Source organism: Ylistrum balloti, unplaced genomic scaffold, assembly GCF_031769215.1.
Source record: "Ylistrum balloti isolate Yb309-2 unplaced genomic scaffold, AGI_CSIRO_Ybal_v1 Utg370992, whole genome shotgun sequence".
NCBI classification, from domain to species: domain Eukaryota; kingdom Metazoa; phylum Mollusca; class Bivalvia; order Pectinida; family Pectinidae; genus Ylistrum; species Ylistrum balloti.
Genome location: NW_026782555.1, coordinates 683741 through 706663, shown reverse-complemented (window position 1 = coordinate 706663; position 22923 = coordinate 683741). Strand labels below are relative to the sequence as shown.

Genomic DNA, 22923 nt, shown 5'->3' with positions numbered 1-22923 from the left:
ATTTCACCAATAACATGCAGATATGATGACTTCCAAGTTTGTTCAACTGTACAACCTTGTTAAACTTTCAACATCATGAGGTGAACTTTAAAATTCTTAACAGATTGTTGAAACCTGTTCAGTCACCTTTTAATGTTACACAGCTTAATATCAATTAACAAACAGGTGAGCCATGCAGGCCTATTGGGTCTCTTATCCTTCATGTTGGTTATCACAGCAAAAAAAACATGAGCACATGTCTGTTTTCATGTGTATCAGTGGAAGTTGGCATTGACTTATTAGTATCGGGGGTGGTGATTTAGACTTCAGATTTAATTATTGGTTAATACAATTGTTGTTATTGGTGTTTTTGAAGCAGATCTAACAATAACTTATTTGTCATAATAGATAGGATTAATTATGGCACGATTATCTTATCAAAATATGTACTGAATTTTTGGGTGTGCAAGTTTACCTGCACACATTATGTGGATTTTTACGATATGAAATTTTGATTCACTTTGTTATAACTCTGCATAGTGTTTCACTGGCAGTTGTGTTGATGTAAAGAGTTGGGATTTATATTCAATCAAAGAAGGCTGACGACAGTATTAATGATGAATTCTTTCTTCCATAATTTCGTATGTATGTTTTCTTGTTGTTGGAAATACCAAATTCAAACATTATATCAGAACTGTTTAACACAGAAATTTGCTTGTATGAAAAATATATGCATGGTTGATATAGGTTTGAAATTCTTCTAATCTTACTATCTGTTGTAGAAAAAGATATTCAACCCAAATAAAGATATCATGAAAGGGAAGCAGCTGTCACGTAAATTCCAGAAAAGATTAAGATTGGAAAAAGATGAATTTATTTCCCTGATGCCCATTTCGCAATTGAAGAAAGGTGCAAGTTCGAAGGATGCACAGGTAATTATTTTTTATCGGGTGATACAAGTCCATTTGATATTTACTTCAAAATGCAGAGAATTACAATAAAATGTGGATAAGTCGAAGTCAACGGGATCAAATGAAATATTTTACTTATCCGATGGTTCGACTTAGCCGTGTTTTTATGAAAGGAGACGTTGTCCATCCAAGAATGACCCTATTTTCATCGGTTGTTTTCCTGATACGTTTCTCATAGCATGTCGTGATGGTAACGTATAAGAAATAAATAAATGGAAAATATTTGTAATCTTACACACTAACAACATTTTTAATTTAAATAAACAGTTACAAGTTCAAATATAAAACAAGATATATTACCGTGAAACACTCGTCATTGAATTCCAGCACTCTTATGACTTACTGAAATGGAGACCCAAAGTAATACAATAATCCCAAAGAGTAACAAGTCCCATCAACAATATCTTAAAATAAAACTAAAAAAATATAGGCTCATGAACAGAACTGAGCTGGGTTACAAAAAGATGGAGGTTGTGGCAATGTCACTGAAGCATAACTTTACGCCTACAGCATCGTAAGAGCGTGACTGTAAAATAGAAATAAAACTTACACTTTGTATATTTACATATATATCCAATTAATGTATTTAAAATCATAAACAATTGTGTTGATGTATTGATCTGTATCGGCACGGTAATTATTGCTTGTTTTTTCCTGTTGGTTTCCCAAAGCCATGCGCATAAAAAAGTAAACAAAACAGTAGATATGCAGATAACAGACTGAAGTGTATTTTTGTTTTTAAACTTTGGTTGTCTAATTCTGTACAAATTCTACTTTTCATCTGTGTACCTGTGTAAAGGCATGGATTAATGTTTGATCAAAAATTACAACAGGGCTTGTTTATACAGATAAGGCTGACAGATCAGACTCAGTCTGTACCGAGACAAGGTGATGCCTGAATGTTCGACACAAACACAGGAAATTTTGGTAGAATTTAGGAATGCACCAGAAAATACACTGACACAAGTATTTGACTCAGTAGTGTTAAATTCCTCCGTGTTTAATTTACTAAGATAAAGAGGAGATAAATCAGGGCCAAACATAACATTACTCCTTGATATTTGTTATCAGATGTTATCCCCCCCCCCCCATGTAGTAGCTGCTTTCCTGTCTGTCAGCTTTCTGTTGCAATGCGATGTGTGCAATTATATGTTACAATATGTTTGTTTGTTTATAGAACAAGATCAGAGAGATGAAGAATCACTGGGCCCAATGTTTTGCAAGGGTTTACCATTTGTCTTTAAAGGACTGGAATGGACACACTTTTGCAGGTCTGAATATCAATTTCATATATTATATATTGAGTTATCACCCATCTCAATATATTTCTACTAATGTAAGAATTGAAGAATGATAAAATCCACTGGTAAGAAATAGCAGGTTAGAGTGCCATGCCATTCAGATGTCCTCACATGTGAACCTTCTAGATTAATGTCAGCGCATCATTTTCTAGTTGTTTTTTTTATGTTTTCAACAATGTTCTCCCATTCAGTGTCATGGCAGATCTTCAGCAACATGGCGTATTGTTTACTATGATAATGATAAATTCATACTAAGATAGTATAATTATTTACTTTAAGAATACAATCATGTCTTCACCATATGAACCATATGAATAGTGGAGGTTTTCCTTTTGAGAAAAGATGTGCAACATTATGCTTGTTTCTGAACAGAAAATCTTCCAGAAGTTATTGACAGATTCTTAAAACACCGTCGATTGATTATTGATTTTCGATCATTTGAGATAAAGATATATACAATTATTGATTCATTGAAATATCTTAAAATTCAAATCTGACAATGAAATTTATTATTGTTTTGTTGAATTCTTTTTTGACACTGCGATACCACTGTATTGGAGCTTAGTATTATGATATATTGTATCGCAGAATCTCTGGCAATACTCAGGCCTAGATGTTTACTAGATACAGATGGTCCTTATCATTTATGTTAACCTTGAAAATCCACTGTTTACAGGCTACCTAGGAGTTCTGAAACCCAAAGAATTTGCTGATACTGTTTTGGAGGTAAATCTGCGATCAGATAATTATAATAATAAACTTTTATTTATTTTGCAACAATTGCGAAGCAAGTTTTTCCAACTTATATAAATCACTCTTGTTGGCTCGGATGGAAGCACGTGAGGGGTCTTAGTGTGGGAAGAAACCGGAGTACCCGGGGAAAACCCACGTGGTCGGGCAGCTGACCCCATACCTTTTCACATCCATTCCGGGAATCGAACCCCGCACAGCTAGGTGAAAGGCGAGTGCATTACCACTGCACCACGCAACCACCCGATCAGATAATTGTTTTTAGCTATTATTGGGTACTGTGTTGAAAATATAAGTCCATGTAATATTGAACATCAAAACAAATTTCATGTGAATCATTTAATGGTGATATACAGTGAAGTAAAAAACACATTTTAAGGTAAAAAAGCAAAGGCCAAAGGCAATTTTTTTTTAATGATGATAATTTTGTAATGTTTTGTTATGAAGCAATGTTGGTGAGAATTCAACAACAAGTCAACTGACCAAAAGTCAAGGTTACAAAGTAAATGTCAAGGTCAGTAAGTCCAAAATTAAAAAACATGTTTTATATCTTTTTGACCATAAACATCTTGTTCTGATGTTATGAAGCAAAGTTGGTGGGAATTAAGCAAGGAATTGATGTGATTAAAGGTCAAGGTCATTTGGTCTGCTCTCTGACAATGACCCTGGCTGTTTATGAGGGATGGAGGATTTAAAGATTAAATGAATCAAAGGTTTACAGATAAGTTTATAGTGGTATTGAAATTTCTATTAGTCTAGCAAATCTGTTTTTGTCGTTATTAGGTTATCTGACCAGAATAGTCAGGATGACCTATGGTCATTGTGCTTTGTCTGCTGTCATGCTCTCTGTGCCATCCATCGGGCTTAAACTTCCCATTCAAATAGCTTCGCTGCAATAACCAAAAGGCCCATGGTGCTGATATTAAGCCTGAAGCATGGTGGGATGAAGGGCTGCCAAGTTTGTTCAAAATGAATGACCTTGATATACTTTCAATGTCACAGGGGTCAAAAATGTTAAAATCTTTAAAAAGTTTCTCATCAATAACCAAAAGGTCCAGGGTGCTGATATTTGGCCTGTAGCGTGATGGGATAAAAAGCTAACCAAGGTTGTTAGAATGAATGACCTTGAATTACTTTCAATGTCACAGGGGTCAAAAATGTTAAAATCTTAGAAAAACTTCTTGTTGTGCAATTTATTTTAGGCCTGTCTGGCCTCTTTCATATATAGATCTTTATAGTCAGATGACTGTTTAGGCCTGTGGGCTTCTTGTCCTTAAAACTTCAACAAGAATTAAATGTTAGAAATTTGTAATGAATTTAATGTTAGGTTGCCATCTGTGGTATATGAACAGAGTAGGAGTGATAAGCATCTCATGACAACCAACTGTATCACTGTGCTTGGTTAGGGTTTGTGCTGAATATTTCATAATTGGAGTCTTTTCTTTTTAGCTCACCTGGCCTGAAAGGCTAAATGATCTTATTTATGCCAGGGTGCAGTGTCTGTGGTCAGTCTATCCTTGCGTTTGTTCGTCAGTCATCTGTTGTCTGATCGACCGACATCAACTATTCCATTTGAACAACTTATCAATAACCAGCAGACCAAATGTCATGGTATTTGGTTAGTACTTTGCTGGGACAAATCCCAACAAAGTTTGCAGAAATTAATGACCTTGAACCATTTTCAAAGTCACAGGGGTTGAATTTGTTAAAACCTGTGAACAACTTCCTCTGACTAGCCAAGAAGTGTAGAAACATGTTTTATGGCTGATAGGTTCCTAGGATGAAGCTTGACAAATTTTGTTTAAAGAAATTTCCTTGACCCTTATTCAAGGTCACAGTAGTCATGTTGTTAAAAAGATGTAAACAAATTCTTCTAACTTATCAAAGACAAGGAATGATGATACTTGACTAATTTGTTCCCAGGATGAAGCCCGACAAAGTTTGGGGAAAAATGACCTTGACCCTTATTCAAGGTCACAGAGGTCAAATTTCTTAAAACCTTAAAAAACAACTTAAACAGACTAACCATTAGGCATAGAATTATTGTATTTGGCTCGAAGTCTGGAACTTTTTCAAGAAAAAAAGAAATGACATTTACTTAACAATCCTGCAACATCACTGTTAAGAGATGAGTATTAGAAGCTGTTTGTTATGGAAATTGTTTAATAGCGATTGGATGTACCCACTTTGAATGTCAATGGTGTACATGTTCATATATTTGTGATATTAACACCAATTCTATTTTAGATGAACATTGAATACCAGATTAGCGATGCATGCCCATGGAGCCTCTTATTTGCATTAATTTAGGGCTTTCTGTATAACTGGAAAGGACTTTTGTTTTAAATATGCGGGGCCCCTTTCAATTTTCTATGCTTCAAGAGGAGGCATCAGCACTAACTGATTCTGATTTAGTAATTAAATGCTGTTTTGTCAGGTGGTAGAACTCCTGTTACAAGATTCCCTTAAATCACAACACTGGACAAACAGAAAGTTTGCGTGGAGTCTTGGATCACGATTAATGCGGAAATCCCAATACTTTTACATGGAGAAATATGGAATCCGGAACAAGGTGATCTTTTGCTTTTACTAACATTTTTAGGCTGATCGCAACAAAATGTTTCATTTCTTATCATAAAAATATAAGATATATAGGTTTCACTGTTTGGCAGATTTTGTATAGATGGAGTGTCATGACTTTTTGAGGTCTGAGGGGCAGGGCCCAATAAAGATATATAGAATATTCTTCAAAACTCTTCTTCTCTAGGAATAATATGATTTTGTTTCAATTCAAGAATGAAGAATTTAGCAAATTCTTTAAAATCCCTCTTCTGTTTGGATGAAAGTATGAGGCCAGAGGGGTGGGCCCAATAGGGGATATATAGAAGATTCTTCAAAAATTAGAACATTACTTTAGGTGATATAAAGTAGGTATCAAGCTAAGTGTTACTTTTCGAAGTGTCTCTTTTTACCAATGATGTTTATTGCTTTTGTAAAAAAATTTACAGTTCTCATTAAATATTTTTAACAACATGGATACTCCAGTGCAGTATAGATGTGTCGGATGTGTACTTGTTCCATCTGTTTCCAGGGAGGTTTAAGAGAACACAAGTTGTGATATTATCTGTTTTTTATTTTCATTGTTTATGATGTCTTGTATTACCACTATAAAACTTTAAATGACTTTTGAATAAATTTGTTGAAATTGTGTATTATTATTATCATGTTTCGGTAAATAGAAATTGGCATGTTTATCGGTGAATCAAGGCTTCAAATATCCTCACTTTTTGTTGTTTCTTAAGGCTATAAAACTATAAAACAAAATTTTGTAGCAAATGTTGAAACTCATCTTCTTTGAATACTTGTACAACGCAATTTTTTTTCACAAACCCTGCGAATTCAAGTTAACCCAGTTTGTATTTAGTTTTTATATGTAATATACCACAACTTGTGTACTATAAATACTGTTTTGTTAATATCAAGTAAAAGCTTTGAAGTTTCCGTTAATTTGATCTAGGTTGATAAAGTGTATAAGGAGTATGCCCAGCTATTGCTAGATGAGAGCGAGTTAAGTTGTAACCACCGAGAGATGTGGGAGTCACTCTGTAACAAACACATGGATGGACCTACATTGGTAAGTATAACAGTTCGACATCTTTTCTATTTTACCAATTTGGGAATACCGGTACCTCAATCTGTCTCACACTGTAGTTAAGTCACAAACCATTGCTAAGCCATGTGTAAAACTTAATAATCTTAACCCTTGTGTTAAGATCTTGCTTCCAAATTGGTTGAAGATTTGAGCAGTCCTGAAAAATGAGATGTATTCACATTAACAGTTTAGTATCTATGCCGTGGTGTGTCACCTGTCGCCTTTTTATCGAAAATTGCTTCTTGTCGGAAAGGACTGAACAGGTTTTGAACATATATAGCCTGAGTCATTTTTTGGGAAAGGGAAAGAAAAATTGTGTAAATGGTGGGTCCCAGATTCCATGGACCCAAGGGACAGGATTGAAAAGGAGACATAGAGCAAATTCTTTAAAATCCTGGCCCATATGCATGATTGGATTTTTAAGTATCTATAGATGAAGGGGACTTATTTTTCTATAAACGATTGGACTCTGCCCCTTGGGGCAGGAGGGGAGAGGCCTAATAGGGGAAATATAGCAAATTCTTAAAAATCACACTCCTCCTATAGGAATGATTGGATTTTGGCAAAATTTGGTCTGAAGCATCTTTGGGTGAAGAGAACTGAATTGAGTATAAGCAGTGTGACTAAAGGTCAGAATGGAAAGGACAGGGCCTTAAAGGGAAAATAGATCTAGTTCTTGAAAATCCTCTTACAGGAAAATTAGAGCTCATCTTTTAAAGCCCTACTTCCTCTGTTGGAATTTCAGGATTCTGTTCCAATTTGGTCTAAAGCATGCTAGTGTGAAGGGGTTTCAATATTGTATTAAGAGGGGTGGGGCACAATTGGAGAAATAGAGCAAATCGTGTATAATCCTACTTTCTCTGTGATAATGTATTAATTCTGTCCCAATTTGGCATGATATGGGAGAGACAGTATCCCTTATAGGGTAAATAGAGCAAATTTAAAAACCTTTTTCTTTAATAGTTGTAGGAATCTGTCCCAAGTTGGTTTGGTTGACCCCCAAAGGACAGAGGGGAGGGGCCCTAAAGGGGAAATGAATATAATATGTGTTGTGTCCTTGGATATTTAGTACTCCTTATCCTTTAGTTTGGATGAAGTAATTTCAGCTTAGCAAACCCAAGTGAGTGATATAGGCACTATGGTCCAGTTGAAATCAGTTAATAATTGTTTCCAATACAACTGCTACTACTGTTACCAGTGCGTCATGTATTAGTCTTTATTGTCAGATGACGTTTAAGGCCCATGCTGTTTTTAGTGCCCTTGGCCCAAATGGCCAAGTTGAGCTATAGGGATACTGCTGCATCTGGCGTCCTTCTATCAACTTTTCCAATTATAAATTGCAACTTGTCATGAACAATTGAGGCAATTTAAATCAAATTTGATCTGAAGCATCCTTGGGAAAAGGGGGGAAACCTATTTTGTATAAACAATGGATAGCTAGGTGGAGCCCAGTAGAGGAAATAGGGCAAATCTTTAAGAGGCAGGGCTAGATAGTGGAAATAAAAAAAATGTTGGAACTGCACACATTGGTGGTTGAGAGAACTTAGTTTTTTGCAGACACTGCATATAATCCCCTTTTTGAATTAAATACAAGTATTTTAAATACTTTATATTCATTCGTTAAAATAAACCAATTTCAGTAAATTGATTAAGTTCAGTGATAGAGGCCCTATGGGCCTCTTGCTTGATGGTGTAATATTGATATCATATTGTCAAGTTGAAAAATAAATACTTGAATGGACGTTTAGTGCTATTTATTAGTGTGATCATTAATCAATGTATTTGTATGCAAATTGATGCTAAAACGTATATATAACAAAGGACTTAAAGCATGATGTCGCTGAATGCTGAAAAATTTTCATGCAATGTTTTGCAATACATTCCATCTAAAATACACCATACCCAGTTTCCCAAATATTCTTGGTGAATTTTCCTGAATTAAGTCACTGGCAGGAGTCTAAATAATCATACGTTCATATTGGCAGGGCGTTTTACAGAAATCCTGGTCTCCTAGTACACAACTGTGGGTAAGTTTGAAGTACCATCAGCATGTTTTACTGAGACCCTGGTCTCCTAGTACACAACTGTGGGTAAGTTTGAAGTACCATCAGGGTGTTTTACTGAGACCCTGGTCTCCTAGTACACAACTGTGGGTAAGTTTGAAGTACCATCAGGGTGTTTTACTGAGACCCTGGTCTCCTAGTACACAACTGTGGGTAAGTTTGAAGTACCCTAAGGGTGTTTTACAGAAATCCTAGTCTCCTAGTACACAACTGTGGGTAAGTTTGAAGTACCATCAGGGTGTTTTACTGAGACCCTGGTCTCCTAGTACACAACTGTGGGTAAGTTTGAAGTACCATCAGGGTGTTTCACACAGACCCTGGTCTCCTAGTACACAACTGTACAAAAGTCAATTATATACTGTTTCTCATTTGAATTTTTTACCTTAGAATAAACTTTGTTGTAAAGTGCTTAATCATCGAATATGATTTTTAGCCCACCATCTATTATTCAAATCACCCTGCGTCCGTGGTCCGTGGTCCGTGCGTCCGTCGTCTGTCGTCCGTATGTAAACAATTCTTGTTACCGCTATTTCTGGAAAAGTACTGGATGGATCTTTCTCAAATTTCATATGCAGGTTCCCCTTGGTCCCTAGTTGTGCATTGTACCTTTTTTGGACTGATTCGAATTCAAGATGGCAGACAGGTGGCCATCTTGGATTTTGAATGTAAAATCTTGTTACTGCTATATCTGAGGAAGTACTTGATGGATCCTTCTGATATTTCATATATATTGGTTTCCCTTGGTCCCTAGTTGTGCATTTTACCTTTTTTGGACTGATTTGAAATCAAGGTGGCCCACAGGCAGCCATCTTGGATGTCGACAGTAATACAGCACAAGCATATTGTCCATTATCCACCTGTAACTGACTGCTATCTAATAATACTTTGGGATCTTTTTCAAATGATATTTGCTAACAGGTGCTTAATAAAAATATCTTGTGCCATCATTGAGTACATTCAATGAAGACCAGTTCATGAACATTTGCAACACCTGTAACAAACAAAAAAAAAATAAACAAATCTTCAAGAACTGAAAACAGATCCTCAAATGGTGGGTGCCAAGATCCCTCTGAGATCTCTTGTTTAAAATATCTATTGGTGAATTGTCAAATTCAATCATTCACTTTTTTCTAATGACATTTCATATATCTATTGAGTAATTATTTATTTAAATAGCAACCTTTCAGTGTTTTCAAAATTATCATTATATAGATGATCTGGGCCAAGGAGGTTTAAGTATGACAAGGATGTATCAATATTACTCTTATCGTGTGAAAATTATGTGCAATGAACTATATGTTAAAGTTATTAAAGTTTCTTGCAGTTCTGACCATCCTCGACACTCCATGGGTAACGACCACTTTCACTCTCTGCACCCCTGGAACCATCCCTGATACTCCATGGGTTATAATCACTTTAGCTCTCTGCACAACTGGAACCATCCTTGTTACTCCATGGGTTATAAACACTTTCGCTTTCTGCATCCCTGGAACCATCCTCGACACTCCATGGGTTAGGATCACTTTCGCTCTCTGCATCCCTGGAACCATCCTTGATACTCCATGGGTTACAATCACTTTAGCTCTCTGCACAACTGGAACCATCCTTGATACTCCATGGGTTACAATCACTTTCGCTCTCTGCACCCCTGGAACCATCCTTGATACTCCATGGGTTACGATCACTTTCGCTCTCTGCACCCCTGGAACTATCCTCGATACTCCATGGGTTATGATCACTTTCGTTTTCTGCACCCCTGGAACCATCCTCGACACTCCATGGGTTACGATCACTTTCGCTCTCTGCACCCCTGGAACCATCCTCGACACTCCATGGGTTCCGATCACTTTCGCTCTCTTCACCCCTGGAATCATCCTTGATACTCCATGGGTTGTAATCACTTTCGCTCTCTGCACCCCTGGAACCATCCTCGACACTCCATGGGTTACGACCACTTTCGCTCTCTGCACCCCTGGAACATGTCATGGCAAATTGAAGGCGCAAATAAAGAAATTTGATTGGTTCTAGGGAAAAAAAGATTACCAAACACATCCTGATACGCTCCTGTTGAAGTGACATCCAACTTCAAAGTCATAACAATATACCGTTAAGTGACCTTGAGATTCGTTTAATTTACAACAAAAGACTGTTTAAAACTTTTTGTTTTGTCCACATGATGTCTATCGCTGAACCTGAAGTTTTGCTGTGACACATTCCAGGGGCACTGAGAAAGAAATTGATTGTAACCCCTGATGTATTGAGGATGATTTCTGATATGCTAACCTGATTTTTTTTGTTAAGGTTGGTTATCGGATCCTGGATCAGATAAAGAATACAATGACGATTTCCGTGGAAGAGAAAGTGGATGGCAAAAAGATCAGGTAATTGTTATACAATGTTGTAATTTGATACTAGATTGTTCAGGTTAGTATGATGTAAATTGTTTTCAGAAAACCCAATCGTATGATGCAGATTGTTGAAAGAAAACAAGTCTTTATGATGTAAATTTTTGACAGACAGCAGGTCCATGTGATGAAGATTTCAGTTAGAAAACAGGTCCGTATGATGTAGATTGTTGACAGAAAACATGTCCATGTGATGAAGATTTCAGTTAGAAAACAGGTCCGTATGATGTAGATTGTTGACAGAAAACATGTCCATGTGATGAAGATTTCAGTTAGAAAACAGGTCCGTATGATGTAGATTGTTGACAGAAAACATGTCCATGTGATGAAGATTTCAGTTAGAAAACAGGTCCGTATGATGTAGATTGTTGACAGAAAACATGTCCATGTGATGAAGATTTCAGTTAGAAAACAGGTCCGTATGATGTAGATTGTTGACAGAAAACATGTCCATGTGATGAAGATTTCAGTTAGAAAACAGGTCCGTATGATGTAGATTGTTGACAGAAAACAGGTCCATGTGATGTAGATTTCAGTTAGAAAACAGGTCCGTATGATGTAGATTGTTGACAGAAAACAGGTCCATGTGATGAAGATTTCAGTTAGAAAACAGGTCTGTATGATGTAGATTGTTGACAGAAAACATTTCCGTATGATGTAAATTGTTGACAGAAAACTGGTCCATGTGATGTAGATTTCAGTTAGAAAACAGGTCCGTATGATGTAGATTGTTGACAGAAAACATGTCCATGTGATGAAGATTTCAGTTAGAAAACAGGTCCGTATGATGTAGATTGTTGACAGAAAACAGGTCCATGTGATGTAGATTTCAGTTAGAAAACAGGTCCGTATGATGTAGATTGTTGACAGAAAACAGGTCCGTATGATGTAGATTGTTGACAGAAAACAGGTCCATGTGATGAAGATTTCAGTTAGAAAACAGGTCCATGTGATGAAGATTTCAGTTAGAAAACAGGTCCATATGATGTAGATTGTTGACAGAAAACAGGTCCATGTGATGTAGATTTCAGTTAGAAAACAGGTCCGTATGATGTAGATTGTTGACAGAAAACAGGTCCGTATGATGTAGATTGTTGACAGAAAACAGGTCCATGTGATGTAGATTTCAGTTAGAAAACAGGTCCGTATGATGTAGATTGTTGACAGAAAACAGGTCCGTATGATGTAGATTGTTGACAGAAAACAGGTCTGTATGATGTAGATTGTTGACAGAAAACTGGTCCATGTGATGTAGATTTCAGTTAGAAAACAGGTCCGTATGATGTAGATTGTTGACAGAAAACAGGTCCGTATGATGTAGATTGTTGACCATGTGATGAAGATTTCAGTTAGAAAACAGGTCCGTATGATGTAGATTGTTGACAGAAAACAGGTCCATGTGATGTAGATTTCAGTTAGAAAACAGGTCCGTATGATGTAGATTGTTGACAGAAAACTGGTCCATGTGATGTAGATTTCAGTTGGAAAACAGGTCCGTATGATGTAGACTGTTGACAGAAAACTGGTCCATGTGATGTTGATCTCAGTTAGAAAACAGGTCCATGTGATGTAGATTGTTGACAGAAAACTGGTCCATGTGATGTTGATTTCAGTTAGAAAACAGGTCCATGTGATGTAGATTGTTCATAGAAGACAGGTCAGTATGTTGTAGATTGTTGATACAAAACCTGTTTGTATGATTTAGATAATATATACAATGTTTTTTCTATCATTTCAGGAAACAGGAACCAGCATTGTTTGAAACCCTAAATAGAAATGTTATTGGAAAATGTTTCCCCTGCAACATGGTAAGTGTTTGTTTTGTCATAATGATAGTAGTACTGTCCAGATAATACCAGTGTTCCACATTAACCAGTCGCACTAAAAATCATCTAAACTTACTTGCCCGAAGTACTTTCCACAAGTTAAGTGTAGTTCTGCTTTTTATGCCTCTTATATTGAAGATTTGGGACATATCGACCATGGTCTGTTGCTGTTTGTCTGTTTTAGTGTTTCTGTCAGATAAGTTAGAAATCTGTCAGTATTTTCAGAGCTACGATACTTAAATAATGAAAATGGAAAGTCACTCCCTTCTTTTAGAGAACCTAATGGGCGGGGGGTAAAAGGGGTCAAATTGACTTTGATTTGAAAAATCTTCTATTTAACCCCCAGGTATGATAGCATCAAATGCTTTTCATCAATGGAAGTGTCTTAAAGTGCTTTACTGAAATTTTACTGTGACTTTCATAGAGAAATGTGCATTTTTGAGCATAGTGTTATTTCCCACTGGAAATAGCTTAGTATTATTAGCATAGGTCGACATCATGCATCAGCGAATTTTTAGGTCACATGAGTCAAAGTCTCAGGGTGACCTGTTGCGATGCCCTTTTATTTCAGTGTTGTGTGTTGTGATTTTTAACATTATCGACTTCATTGAAACTCAATGGGTATGGTCAAAAAAGGGTCAAATTGATTGAAACTCAATGGGGGTAGTCAAAAAAGGGTCAAATTGATTGAAACTCAATGGGGGTAGTCAAAAAAGGGTCAAATTGATTGAAACTCAATGGGGGTAGTCAAAAAAGGGTCAAATTGATTGAAACTCAATGGGGATTGAAACTCAATGGGGGTAGTCAAAAAAGGGTCAAATTGATTGAAACTCAATGGGGGTAGTCAAAAAAGGGTCAAATTGATTGAATGTTTAAAAAAAATATTCTTCTCTAGACCCAGGTAGACTACAATGTACTTCTAAAAACTCTTCTTAGATAGAAGGGTCTTATGTTTTCCGAAATTGTTAAAGTCATGACCGCAGTTTCTAACATTTCCCACTAGGGAGGGGGTAAATCAGTTTATGCTGAAGTCTGTTTGTCTGTTGTCTGTTTTGATACCTCTTACCTCAAGTGATTGTCAAGGTTTCTAGGCCTCTTCAAGTATCCCATTCCTTTCTGCTCATCCCAACGGATTTCTTTTGGGATTAGTGATATCATATTTGCTGATATTTGAAATCTTTCTTTTTTCTGTAAATAATTTAGGATAATATTGCTCAATGTCTCCAAAATATATCTGTAGTAATAACATTTTATGCTAATGTGTATTACAGCCACATCCACAGTTATTGAAGTTGTATGCTAAAAAAGGCCGATCAGTGGGATTTCAGCTGTTAGAGATGCCGTTCACCATTCCCCCAGTTCCCTGGACCTCATTATACCATGGTGTACACTTAATGGGAGATGGTACGTAACAATGACATTGTGTTTGATGTAGCAGTCTCTGCTGTCTGTCTGTTTGAGTCAGCTGTCTGTATGAGTCTGCTGTCTGTCCGTATGAGTCAGCTGTCTGTATGAGTCTGTTGTCTGTATGAGTCTGCTGTCTGTATGTATCTGCTGTCTGTATGAGTCAGCTGTCTGAATGAGTCTGCTGTCTGTATGAGTCTGCTGTCTGTATGAGTGTGCTGTCTGTATGAGTCAGCTGTCTGTATGAGTCTGCTGTCTGTATGAGTCAGCTGTCTGTATGTGTCTGCTGTTTGTATGAGTCTGCTGTCTGTCTCTGTGAGTCTGCTGTCTGTATGAGTCTGCTGTCTGTCTCTGTGAGTCTGCTGTCTGTATGAGTCTGCTGTTTGTATGTGTCTGCTGTGTGTACTCAATAACGATAATTCCAAATTTGCTGATATTGTGGCCTGTACCAGGCTGGGATTAAGGGCTTTCAAGTTTGTTCAGATGAATGATATTGACTTACTTTCAAGATCACAGGGTCAAAAATGTTGAAATTTTCAAACCTCTTCTTCTTGGTAACCCAAAGCTCCAAAATGTTGATATTGGTTTTTATCTCACTCGGTCCAAAGGACTGGTGAGCTTATGCCAAACTGCATGCATCCATCATCAGTACAATCATCAATTCTTTCTTCAAATCGCAACTGATGAACAACTGAGCAGATTTTGGCAAAAACAACTATTTAAACTTGTACTCCTCTTGCCCAAAGTTGGTCTGAGGCATTCTTGGGTGAATGGGAAGCATTCTTTGGTGAAAGGGAATCACTTTTGTATAGACTTAGGGTTTTAGCCTCCTAAGGCCAGAGAAGTGGGGCCAAATAGATTAAATGGAGCAAATTCTTTGAAATCCTACTCACCTTGTAGGAATCTTGCCAAAATTTGGTCAGAAGCATTCTGGGTTGAAGCCAGGAATCAATTTTGTATTAACTGTAACTTTCAGACCACTGCAATGGGAGGGGCCCAATAGGGGAAATAGAGCAAATTTTTAAAAATTCTTCTGTAGAAATGACAGGATTCATTTACATCCCAATTTGGTATGATGCATGAAGTTTTTGGCTAACCCCCTAAGAATGTTGAGTTGCAGATCATTAGGGAAATAGATATAGTGTGTTGTATACTTGGAAACATAAACTTCCTTTTCCTTGTAAGTTTGGATGAAGCAATTTCAGCCAAACAAAGCCAGGTGAGTGATATTTCAGCCAAATTTGGTGCAAAATATTTTAAGTGGTTAGCAATCATTTCTTTAATTCAGAAACTTCTTTGTTTACTCTGGAAAGACGGAAATGGCCTGAATTTACTTGAGTGGATTTCTTAAATTCAGAAAGTTTATTGACCCTAGGGCCTGTGGGTCTTTAGTTTGTGGTAGAAATATTATGTAATTGTTTTAATTGTAGCTTTTCCATTCTAGGGGAACTCATTCGTAAACCGTATCGTGATCAGGAGCTGTACACGAAACTTGCTATGGATAAGATGTCCTCTTCTGACATTCTGCCAATATTTGATGTACTCAACTACATGGGTTCCTGTCCATGGAAAATAAATCAGCCAGTAAGGCCAACAGTCGTATAATTTGATGGTTGAAATCATGACTTGATTGATCTAGCAGTGCATATACACAGAATTACTGTACTTTGAATAAACCACATTGTCTGTGTTTAGAATACGGTAGAAAATGGCGGAAGAAGTAGCTTTGATTTTACTCTTGAAAGCATACTTTGTATTCAAATAGCTTGTTAACATTTCGCGAGACAGAGGCTGTATCTTAAGTCTGGTATGTCTCATGCTCTGGGTTCAAGTCTATTTCAGTTCCAGATATAGCTTATTATGCAGTCAGTCAACAAATCTCCGAAATTCATAAAACAGGACTTACTAAAGTCAGTTACAAATTGTGGTATAATATTCTTGATGTTGTTTTGCTTTCCTTTATTGTCGAATTGAAAAAAAATCTATGAACAGATATAGAATTAAGAAGAGAAAGAGCCAACATTGGGTTGGGTAATGAGTCTCTAGGCAACAAAATTATCAGATGTGATTGAAAGAATGAGATAGAGCAAACATCAGGTACACAATGGGTAATGAGTTTCTAGGCCCTAAAATTATCAGATGTGATTGAAAGGATGAGATAGGGCCAACATCAGGTACACAGTGGGTAATGAGTTTCTAGACAACAAAATTATCAGATGTGATTGAAAGGATGAGATAGGGCCAACAGTAGGTACACAGTTCATTGAAATATAAAACTAGCAAATAATGTATTTTTATACTTTAACTGTTAAGGTTTGTGTAATATGTGTGGTATTATGTGTGATTCAACCAGGTACTGGATATCCAGACAAAAGTTTTTCATAACAATGGAAACAAACAGATGAATGTACCATTGCCTGCTCCACCTATGCCTGCCTCTCTCAAGCGTATGAGGTGAGTCAAATTATAGTGTTGATGCTGGTGAATCTGAAAAATGAGATTAAGGTTTTGATGTCCAGGTCAAACAAATGGAAAGAAGAATTTCAGTGTCAGTGTCGGTGAATCGACAAAAAAAGGATGGGTCACAAGTAGGCTGTTGATGTTTGTGATCTCAAAGATATAATACTATAACTTATTATCTAGATTTTAATAAGATTACATACTGTTGTTCGTCGGGTGCCAGTAAAATTAAAACTGTTTATATGTCTGTAACACTTCTTATCAATCTTGTTTCAATACCTGGTACATCCATTACCGCTGCATTAGTGCTTGGGAGAAATTTGTAATGGTCCTGTTGAAATAAGTACTTATTTAAGATGGCCTCTGTCACTCAGCAGACTGTGATCATATGCCATCCCTTTAATTCAGCTGAATATAATTATATATATGGTCTCTGTCATTAAGTTGAGTGTAATTATATACAGCCCATGTCACTCAGCTGAGTGTAATTATGTACAGTCCATGTCACTCAACTGAGTGTAATTATATACAGCCCGTGTCACTCAGCTGAGTGTAATTATGTACAGTCCATGTCACTCAACTGAGTGTAATTATATACAACCTGTGTCACTCAGCTGAGTGTAATTATATACAGCCCGTGTCACTCAGCTGAGTGTAATTATGTACAGTCCATGTCACTCAACTGAGTGTAATTATATACAACGTGTGTCACTCAGCTGAGTGTAATTATGTACAGTCCATGTCACTCAGCTGAGTGTAATTATGTACAGTCCATGTCACTCAACTGAGTGTAATTATATACAGCCCGTGTCACTCAGCTGAGTGTAATTATGTACAGTCCATGTCACTCAACTGAGTGTAATTATATACAGCCAATGTCACTCAGCTGAGTGTAATTATATACAGCCATTGTCACTCAGCTGAGTGTAATCATATGCCATCCCTATCACAAAGCTAAGTGTTATTGTACACTGTCCCTGTAAATCAGCTGAGTATAATTACATGCTGTCACTGTCATCAGCTGAGTGTAATTATATACAGTCCGTGTCACTCAGCTGAGTGTAAATATGTACAGCCTGTGTCACTTAGCTGAGTGTAATTATGTACAGCCCGTGTCACTCAGCTGAGTGCAATTACATACAGCCAATGTCACTCAGCTGAGTGTAATTATATACAGTCCGTGTCACTCAGCTGAGTGTAATTATATACATTCCGTGTCACTCAGCTGAGTTTAATTACATGACGTCACTGTCACTCAGCTGAGTATAATTACATGTCACTCTCACTCAGCTGAGTGCAATTACATGCTGTCACTGTCACTCAGCTGAGTGTAATTACATGCCGTCACTGTCACTCAGCTGAGTGTAATTACATGCCATCACTGCCACTCAGCTGAGTGTAATTACATGCCGTCACTGTCACTCAGCTGAGTGTAATTACATGCCATCACTGTCATCAGCTGAGTGTAATTACATGCCGTCACTGTCACTCAGCTGAGTGTAATTACATGCTGTCCCTGCCACTCAGCTATCCCTTTCATTCAGATGGATGTAATTATGTACAGTCTCTGAGTGACAGAGACCATATAAAATTACACTCAGCTGAATGGTGAATGCTTCACTTATTTAAGTGTTGACTATCATGTTTCTCACATGGAACAGGTGATACAGGTTGGATTTAAATCGTTGACTCAGTTGGTAGAACTGTTGCTTGTAATGATGGCATCATTGATTGGAAACCCGGTTCGAACTTAAGCAGGATTGCATTTGTTTGTCTGTTAAACAACACTTTCGTTTAATGTTTCAGGAAAGGTGATAAAAAGAAGAACAGACAAACCTTGATAGACAAGTACAAGTGGCAGAAAAAGTCCTTAGAAATGAATTCTCTTTGGTACAGTTGCTTATGGATGCTAACATTAGCCAATGAGGTAGGTAAATCTTAGAAAATGGCCTCTACATTCACATATTGAGCTTCATTTTTGTGTCGCCTGCAAAAGGCAACTTATAGGTATCATTATGTTACCATCGGCATCTTTGTCCGAACACAGGTTTTTTCGCAATAACTTGAGTTCACTAAGGCCGATCAAGCTCAATCTTCATACAGTGTTTCCTTACCAAAAGTGCCTGTTTAGGATTGCTTTTTTTAGATCCAAAGGTCAAAGGTCAAGGCCACCATTACTATAAATGTTATTGATGCACTGTCTAAAAGACTCAAGAAATAAGTACAGTCTGTAAATTAGGACTCTTGTTAACCAGTAACCATCAGATAAGTCTGCATGGAACAAAAACTGAATACAGTAACATTTACCTGTAAATTTATATCCCTGGTTAATGAGTACTCACTGGAATGGTAGTGATCTTGCCAACAGTTTGGTGCAAAGTTCTTATTTGGTTTTAATCTATACCTTAATTATTCTTATCTAAATATAGTAATGTTCTGCATTTTATAAATATAAAAATCAAATCCTGAAAATGTTTTTTTTTAATATAACATAGTATGTAGTTTAAATACAGCGTTTAGACAATATATAGAGTTTTATTAATAGTATTAACTTTCTCCATTTAAGTAGAACTTATGCTGTTTCCAAACTCTTTATTGTATATCACAGAAATTGCAAGATAACACGATGTACAGCAAATGACATTTACTTCCTTGGTTTTACATCTATTTTAACGTGTATAGCAAATGCTCATCTTCACATTACACATATATACTGTACATGGAAATTATTTCAAATTAACATTTGCATATCTTTAACTATCTATAGAATTAAAATGAAAATATTATGTTGTATTAATAAGAAAAATCTCTCCTCCGAATTCAGTTCTCTTTGACACTATACATCTAATCTGCAAGTTTACTTACCACATCTCAAACAAATGGACCAATTATATAAATGGAATAAATACAATGAATATCTATGGCTTTTGTTCCACAAAACTTTTTTCCAGAAACCTTACTGGACAGGCGACACATCCAATTCTTCTGATTTCTTGTTGATGATTGTTATTACTCTTTGTAAATTTCTCTCTCGTTTCTATAAGTGCCGTTTCATTCTTGTATGGAAAATAAAGAAACGAACATATACTGTGAATAAGGTTGTACAGTAGGTGTTTAAATTCTGCTATAAATAAGACTTTCAATGATAGTTTTGAATAAAATACCCAACAAACTTTCTTGAAATAATAAAAAATTCTTGGAAAGTGTATGTTTTTTGCCTTTATACATGGATACCAATGGACAACATGTGTGACATTTCATCTCTGTGAACTAGCCCAAACTGTGCAACTGTGAAATATTAGATAAAGGGAATTAACCTAGTGTACATTATAACAAAAATTTCAAGGTATACATACCCAATTTTTTCCGAGGGATATCTTTGAATAAAATAAACAGTTCTATGAGGAGGTGTATTTCCTGCCAAGAACCAAGTTCAGTATTTGTGTTCATAATTTTGAGAGAAGGCGTATTTCCTACCCCAAAACCTTTGATGATAAGACAAAATCAATATTTTTGTTAACAGTTCAGAGACCAAGTGTTTTGGCTGCCGACCAACATGGACTATCGTGGCCGAGTGTATTGTTATTCTACCATCCTTCAATACCAATGTAAGTCTATGTAGTGGTTGAAATTTCTTTCATGCAATGTAATTTCTGTAGCCATAACTAGAACATATTAGCTCACCTGGTCAGAAGGACTGGTCACCTGGTCACCTGGTCAGAAGGACTGGTCACCTGGTCACCTGGTCAGAAGGACTGGTCACCTTGTCACCTGGTCACCTGGGCAGAAGGACTGGTCACCTGGTCACCTGGTCAGAAGGACTGGTCACCTGGTCACCTGGTCAGAAGGACTGGTGAGCTTATGTCATATTAACTGCATCCGTCTCCCATCAACTTAGCAAAAATCACTTTGTCATATAGTGATCAATGACTAAGGGGATTATGTTCAGAAGCATCCTTAGGGGAAGTGCCTCTCTACCACCTGTGGTTGGAGGAACAGGGCTCAGAAAGGTAAATAGGGCAAACTTTTTAAAATCTCTCTTGTTCATGCAGCGTTAGGAATATAAGAATTAAATAGATTTCTTTAAGTTTATAATCTCTATATATACATGTGACAGTTTGACATAATGTGTCATTAAGTGTTCATCATTTGAAAATAGATACATGTTTCTATAATTAAAGATTAAATTGACTTATGCTTGTTACAACCAATGTAATTGTTCCAATTTTTACTTTGTAGCTGATGATATGACTAGAAGCCTTTTTTTATTTGCCAAGGGAAAACCTCTTGGAGAGAAGGGGTTGGACTGGCTCAAAATTCATCTCATCAACTTGAAAGGAATAAAGAAAAGGTTAGTAGTAATATACATGTATTGAAACAGAATTGGAATTTTAGAATTACCTCCCCTAGGGACATGCAGGGGGACAAATCCAAATAAAACACAACAGGTTATGGTCTCCTGGTGGCAGATGGACAAGGTCTAACTCTTTCTATACTCAATTCAAATTTTTCATTTGCGACCAGAAGTGACTTTTAGGCCTGTCCTTTGTGCATAACACATGGCTTTGTAACCTTTTTTTTCGTATTGTGCACAAGTTTGATTTGACAATAAACTGTACTCAGTTTTTAGTTTTAGGCGAAACATAACACATGTTTCAACCTGTTGTGAGAAAATCAAGTATTATATTAAAAACTTATCAAAATTGACGTACTAGTTGTTCATGAAAATATTCAAATTGACATTTGTGTCAATCACGAACTAGCATTGCTGTGGTTTGAAGAGATTTCTTCGAGGCAGCACAATATGGCATAATGCACAGAATTATGGGATCATTGAAATTTATTCTTAGCAGTGTATCTAAAAGTCAGCTGTAAGTGATAATCAGTGACAGTAAGAGTTGTGAAGACTCTCCAGAAGATATACCTTAACATAATTAATATAGTTAGCAACTGTAATATCAGTGCTGTGATAACTAGAAGTGACGTTACAAAGACATGCATTATATGAAATTTATATTTAATTGTGTTCAGCAGCACTAATTGATATAAGAATGATTGTGAGTTGATTTTGTAGGTTAAGGCCCCCTCCAAATATCTGCATTATTTTATCAGACAATATATTGAAATACTTCATAAAGTTGATTAAAGGATATTTAAAATATCTCATGTAATGTATTTTGCTTTGTAAGAGCAACAGTTACCGGATCAGGTGGACGTTTCAGCTTTACATAATTTGTGTGGCATTGAACACATGTACAAATTTACATTTTAAAGTACTGTTGCCTTTATTTTAGACATTCCAACAAAGACCGACTTGCCTACGCTAATGAGATGATGGAAGAGATCTTGGACTCTGCAGAAAATCCTTTGGAAGTGAGTTTAAAATTATTGGTTTTACTGTTGCCCCTGGGACTTTAGCTAGACCCTTTCATCAACCTTTGTCCATGGTCATTGTTCAGGTCAATACTCAACAAACAATAAGGATTGAAAAAAGCCTTTTTACGTATAGTGAAATTGAGCTACATTTAATTTGAAACATTGCTACTGGCCAAACATCTTTAGTAGCTTTGAGAAACAAACTTTGGTGATTTTCAGGGCCGTATGTGGTGGTTGGAGGATGAGAATCCCTGGCAAGCTTTAGCCTGTTGTAAAGAGATAGCAGCAGCATTCCATAGTAAGGACCACACAAAGTTTGTCAGCCACTTCCCAGTACACCAGGTAAATATTACACAAAATTTGTCAGCCACTTGATACACACCAGGTAAATATCACACAAAATTTGTGAGCCACTACCCTGTACACCAGGTAAATATCCCACAAAATTTGTCAGCCACTACCCTGTACACCAAGTAAATATCACACAAAATTTGTCAGCCACTACCCTGTACACCAGGTAAATATCCCACAAAGTTTGTCAATCACTACCCTGTATACCAGGTAAATATCACACAAAATTTGTCAGCCACTACCCTGTACACCAGGTAAATATCCCACAAAGTTTTTCAGTCACTACCCTGTACACCAGGTTAATATCACACAAAATTTGTCAGCCACTACCCTGTACACCAGGTAAATATCCCACAAAGTTTGTCAGTCACTACCCTGTACACCA

General features: G+C 36.6%; 1 protein-coding gene across 1 annotated transcript in view; it reads left to right on the top strand.

Moving 5' to 3' along the window:
- The window catches only part of LOC132559899 (DNA-directed RNA polymerase, mitochondrial-like), a 49043-nt gene that overhangs the window by 9741 nt on the left and 16379 nt on the right, over positions 1 to 22923 (top strand). Inside the window, exons 8-23 of the mRNA XM_060224529.1 lie at positions 762 to 911; positions 2128 to 2221; positions 2928 to 2977; positions 5439 to 5573; positions 6519 to 6635; positions 8639 to 8680; positions 11018 to 11097; positions 12860 to 12929; positions 14219 to 14351; positions 15796 to 15935; positions 16705 to 16805; positions 18618 to 18738; positions 20335 to 20419; positions 21051 to 21162; positions 22106 to 22184; positions 22407 to 22529. Of these exons, the coding sequence (XP_060080512.1) occupies positions 762 to 911; positions 2128 to 2221; positions 2928 to 2977; positions 5439 to 5573; positions 6519 to 6635; positions 8639 to 8680; positions 11018 to 11097; positions 12860 to 12929; positions 14219 to 14351; positions 15796 to 15935; positions 16705 to 16805; positions 18618 to 18738; positions 20335 to 20419; positions 21051 to 21162; positions 22106 to 22184; positions 22407 to 22529 (1632 nt within the window). The remainder of the gene's footprint in view (positions 1 to 761; positions 912 to 2127; positions 2222 to 2927; positions 2978 to 5438; positions 5574 to 6518; positions 6636 to 8638; positions 8681 to 11017; positions 11098 to 12859; positions 12930 to 14218; positions 14352 to 15795; positions 15936 to 16704; positions 16806 to 18617; positions 18739 to 20334; positions 20420 to 21050; positions 21163 to 22105; positions 22185 to 22406; positions 22530 to 22923) is intronic.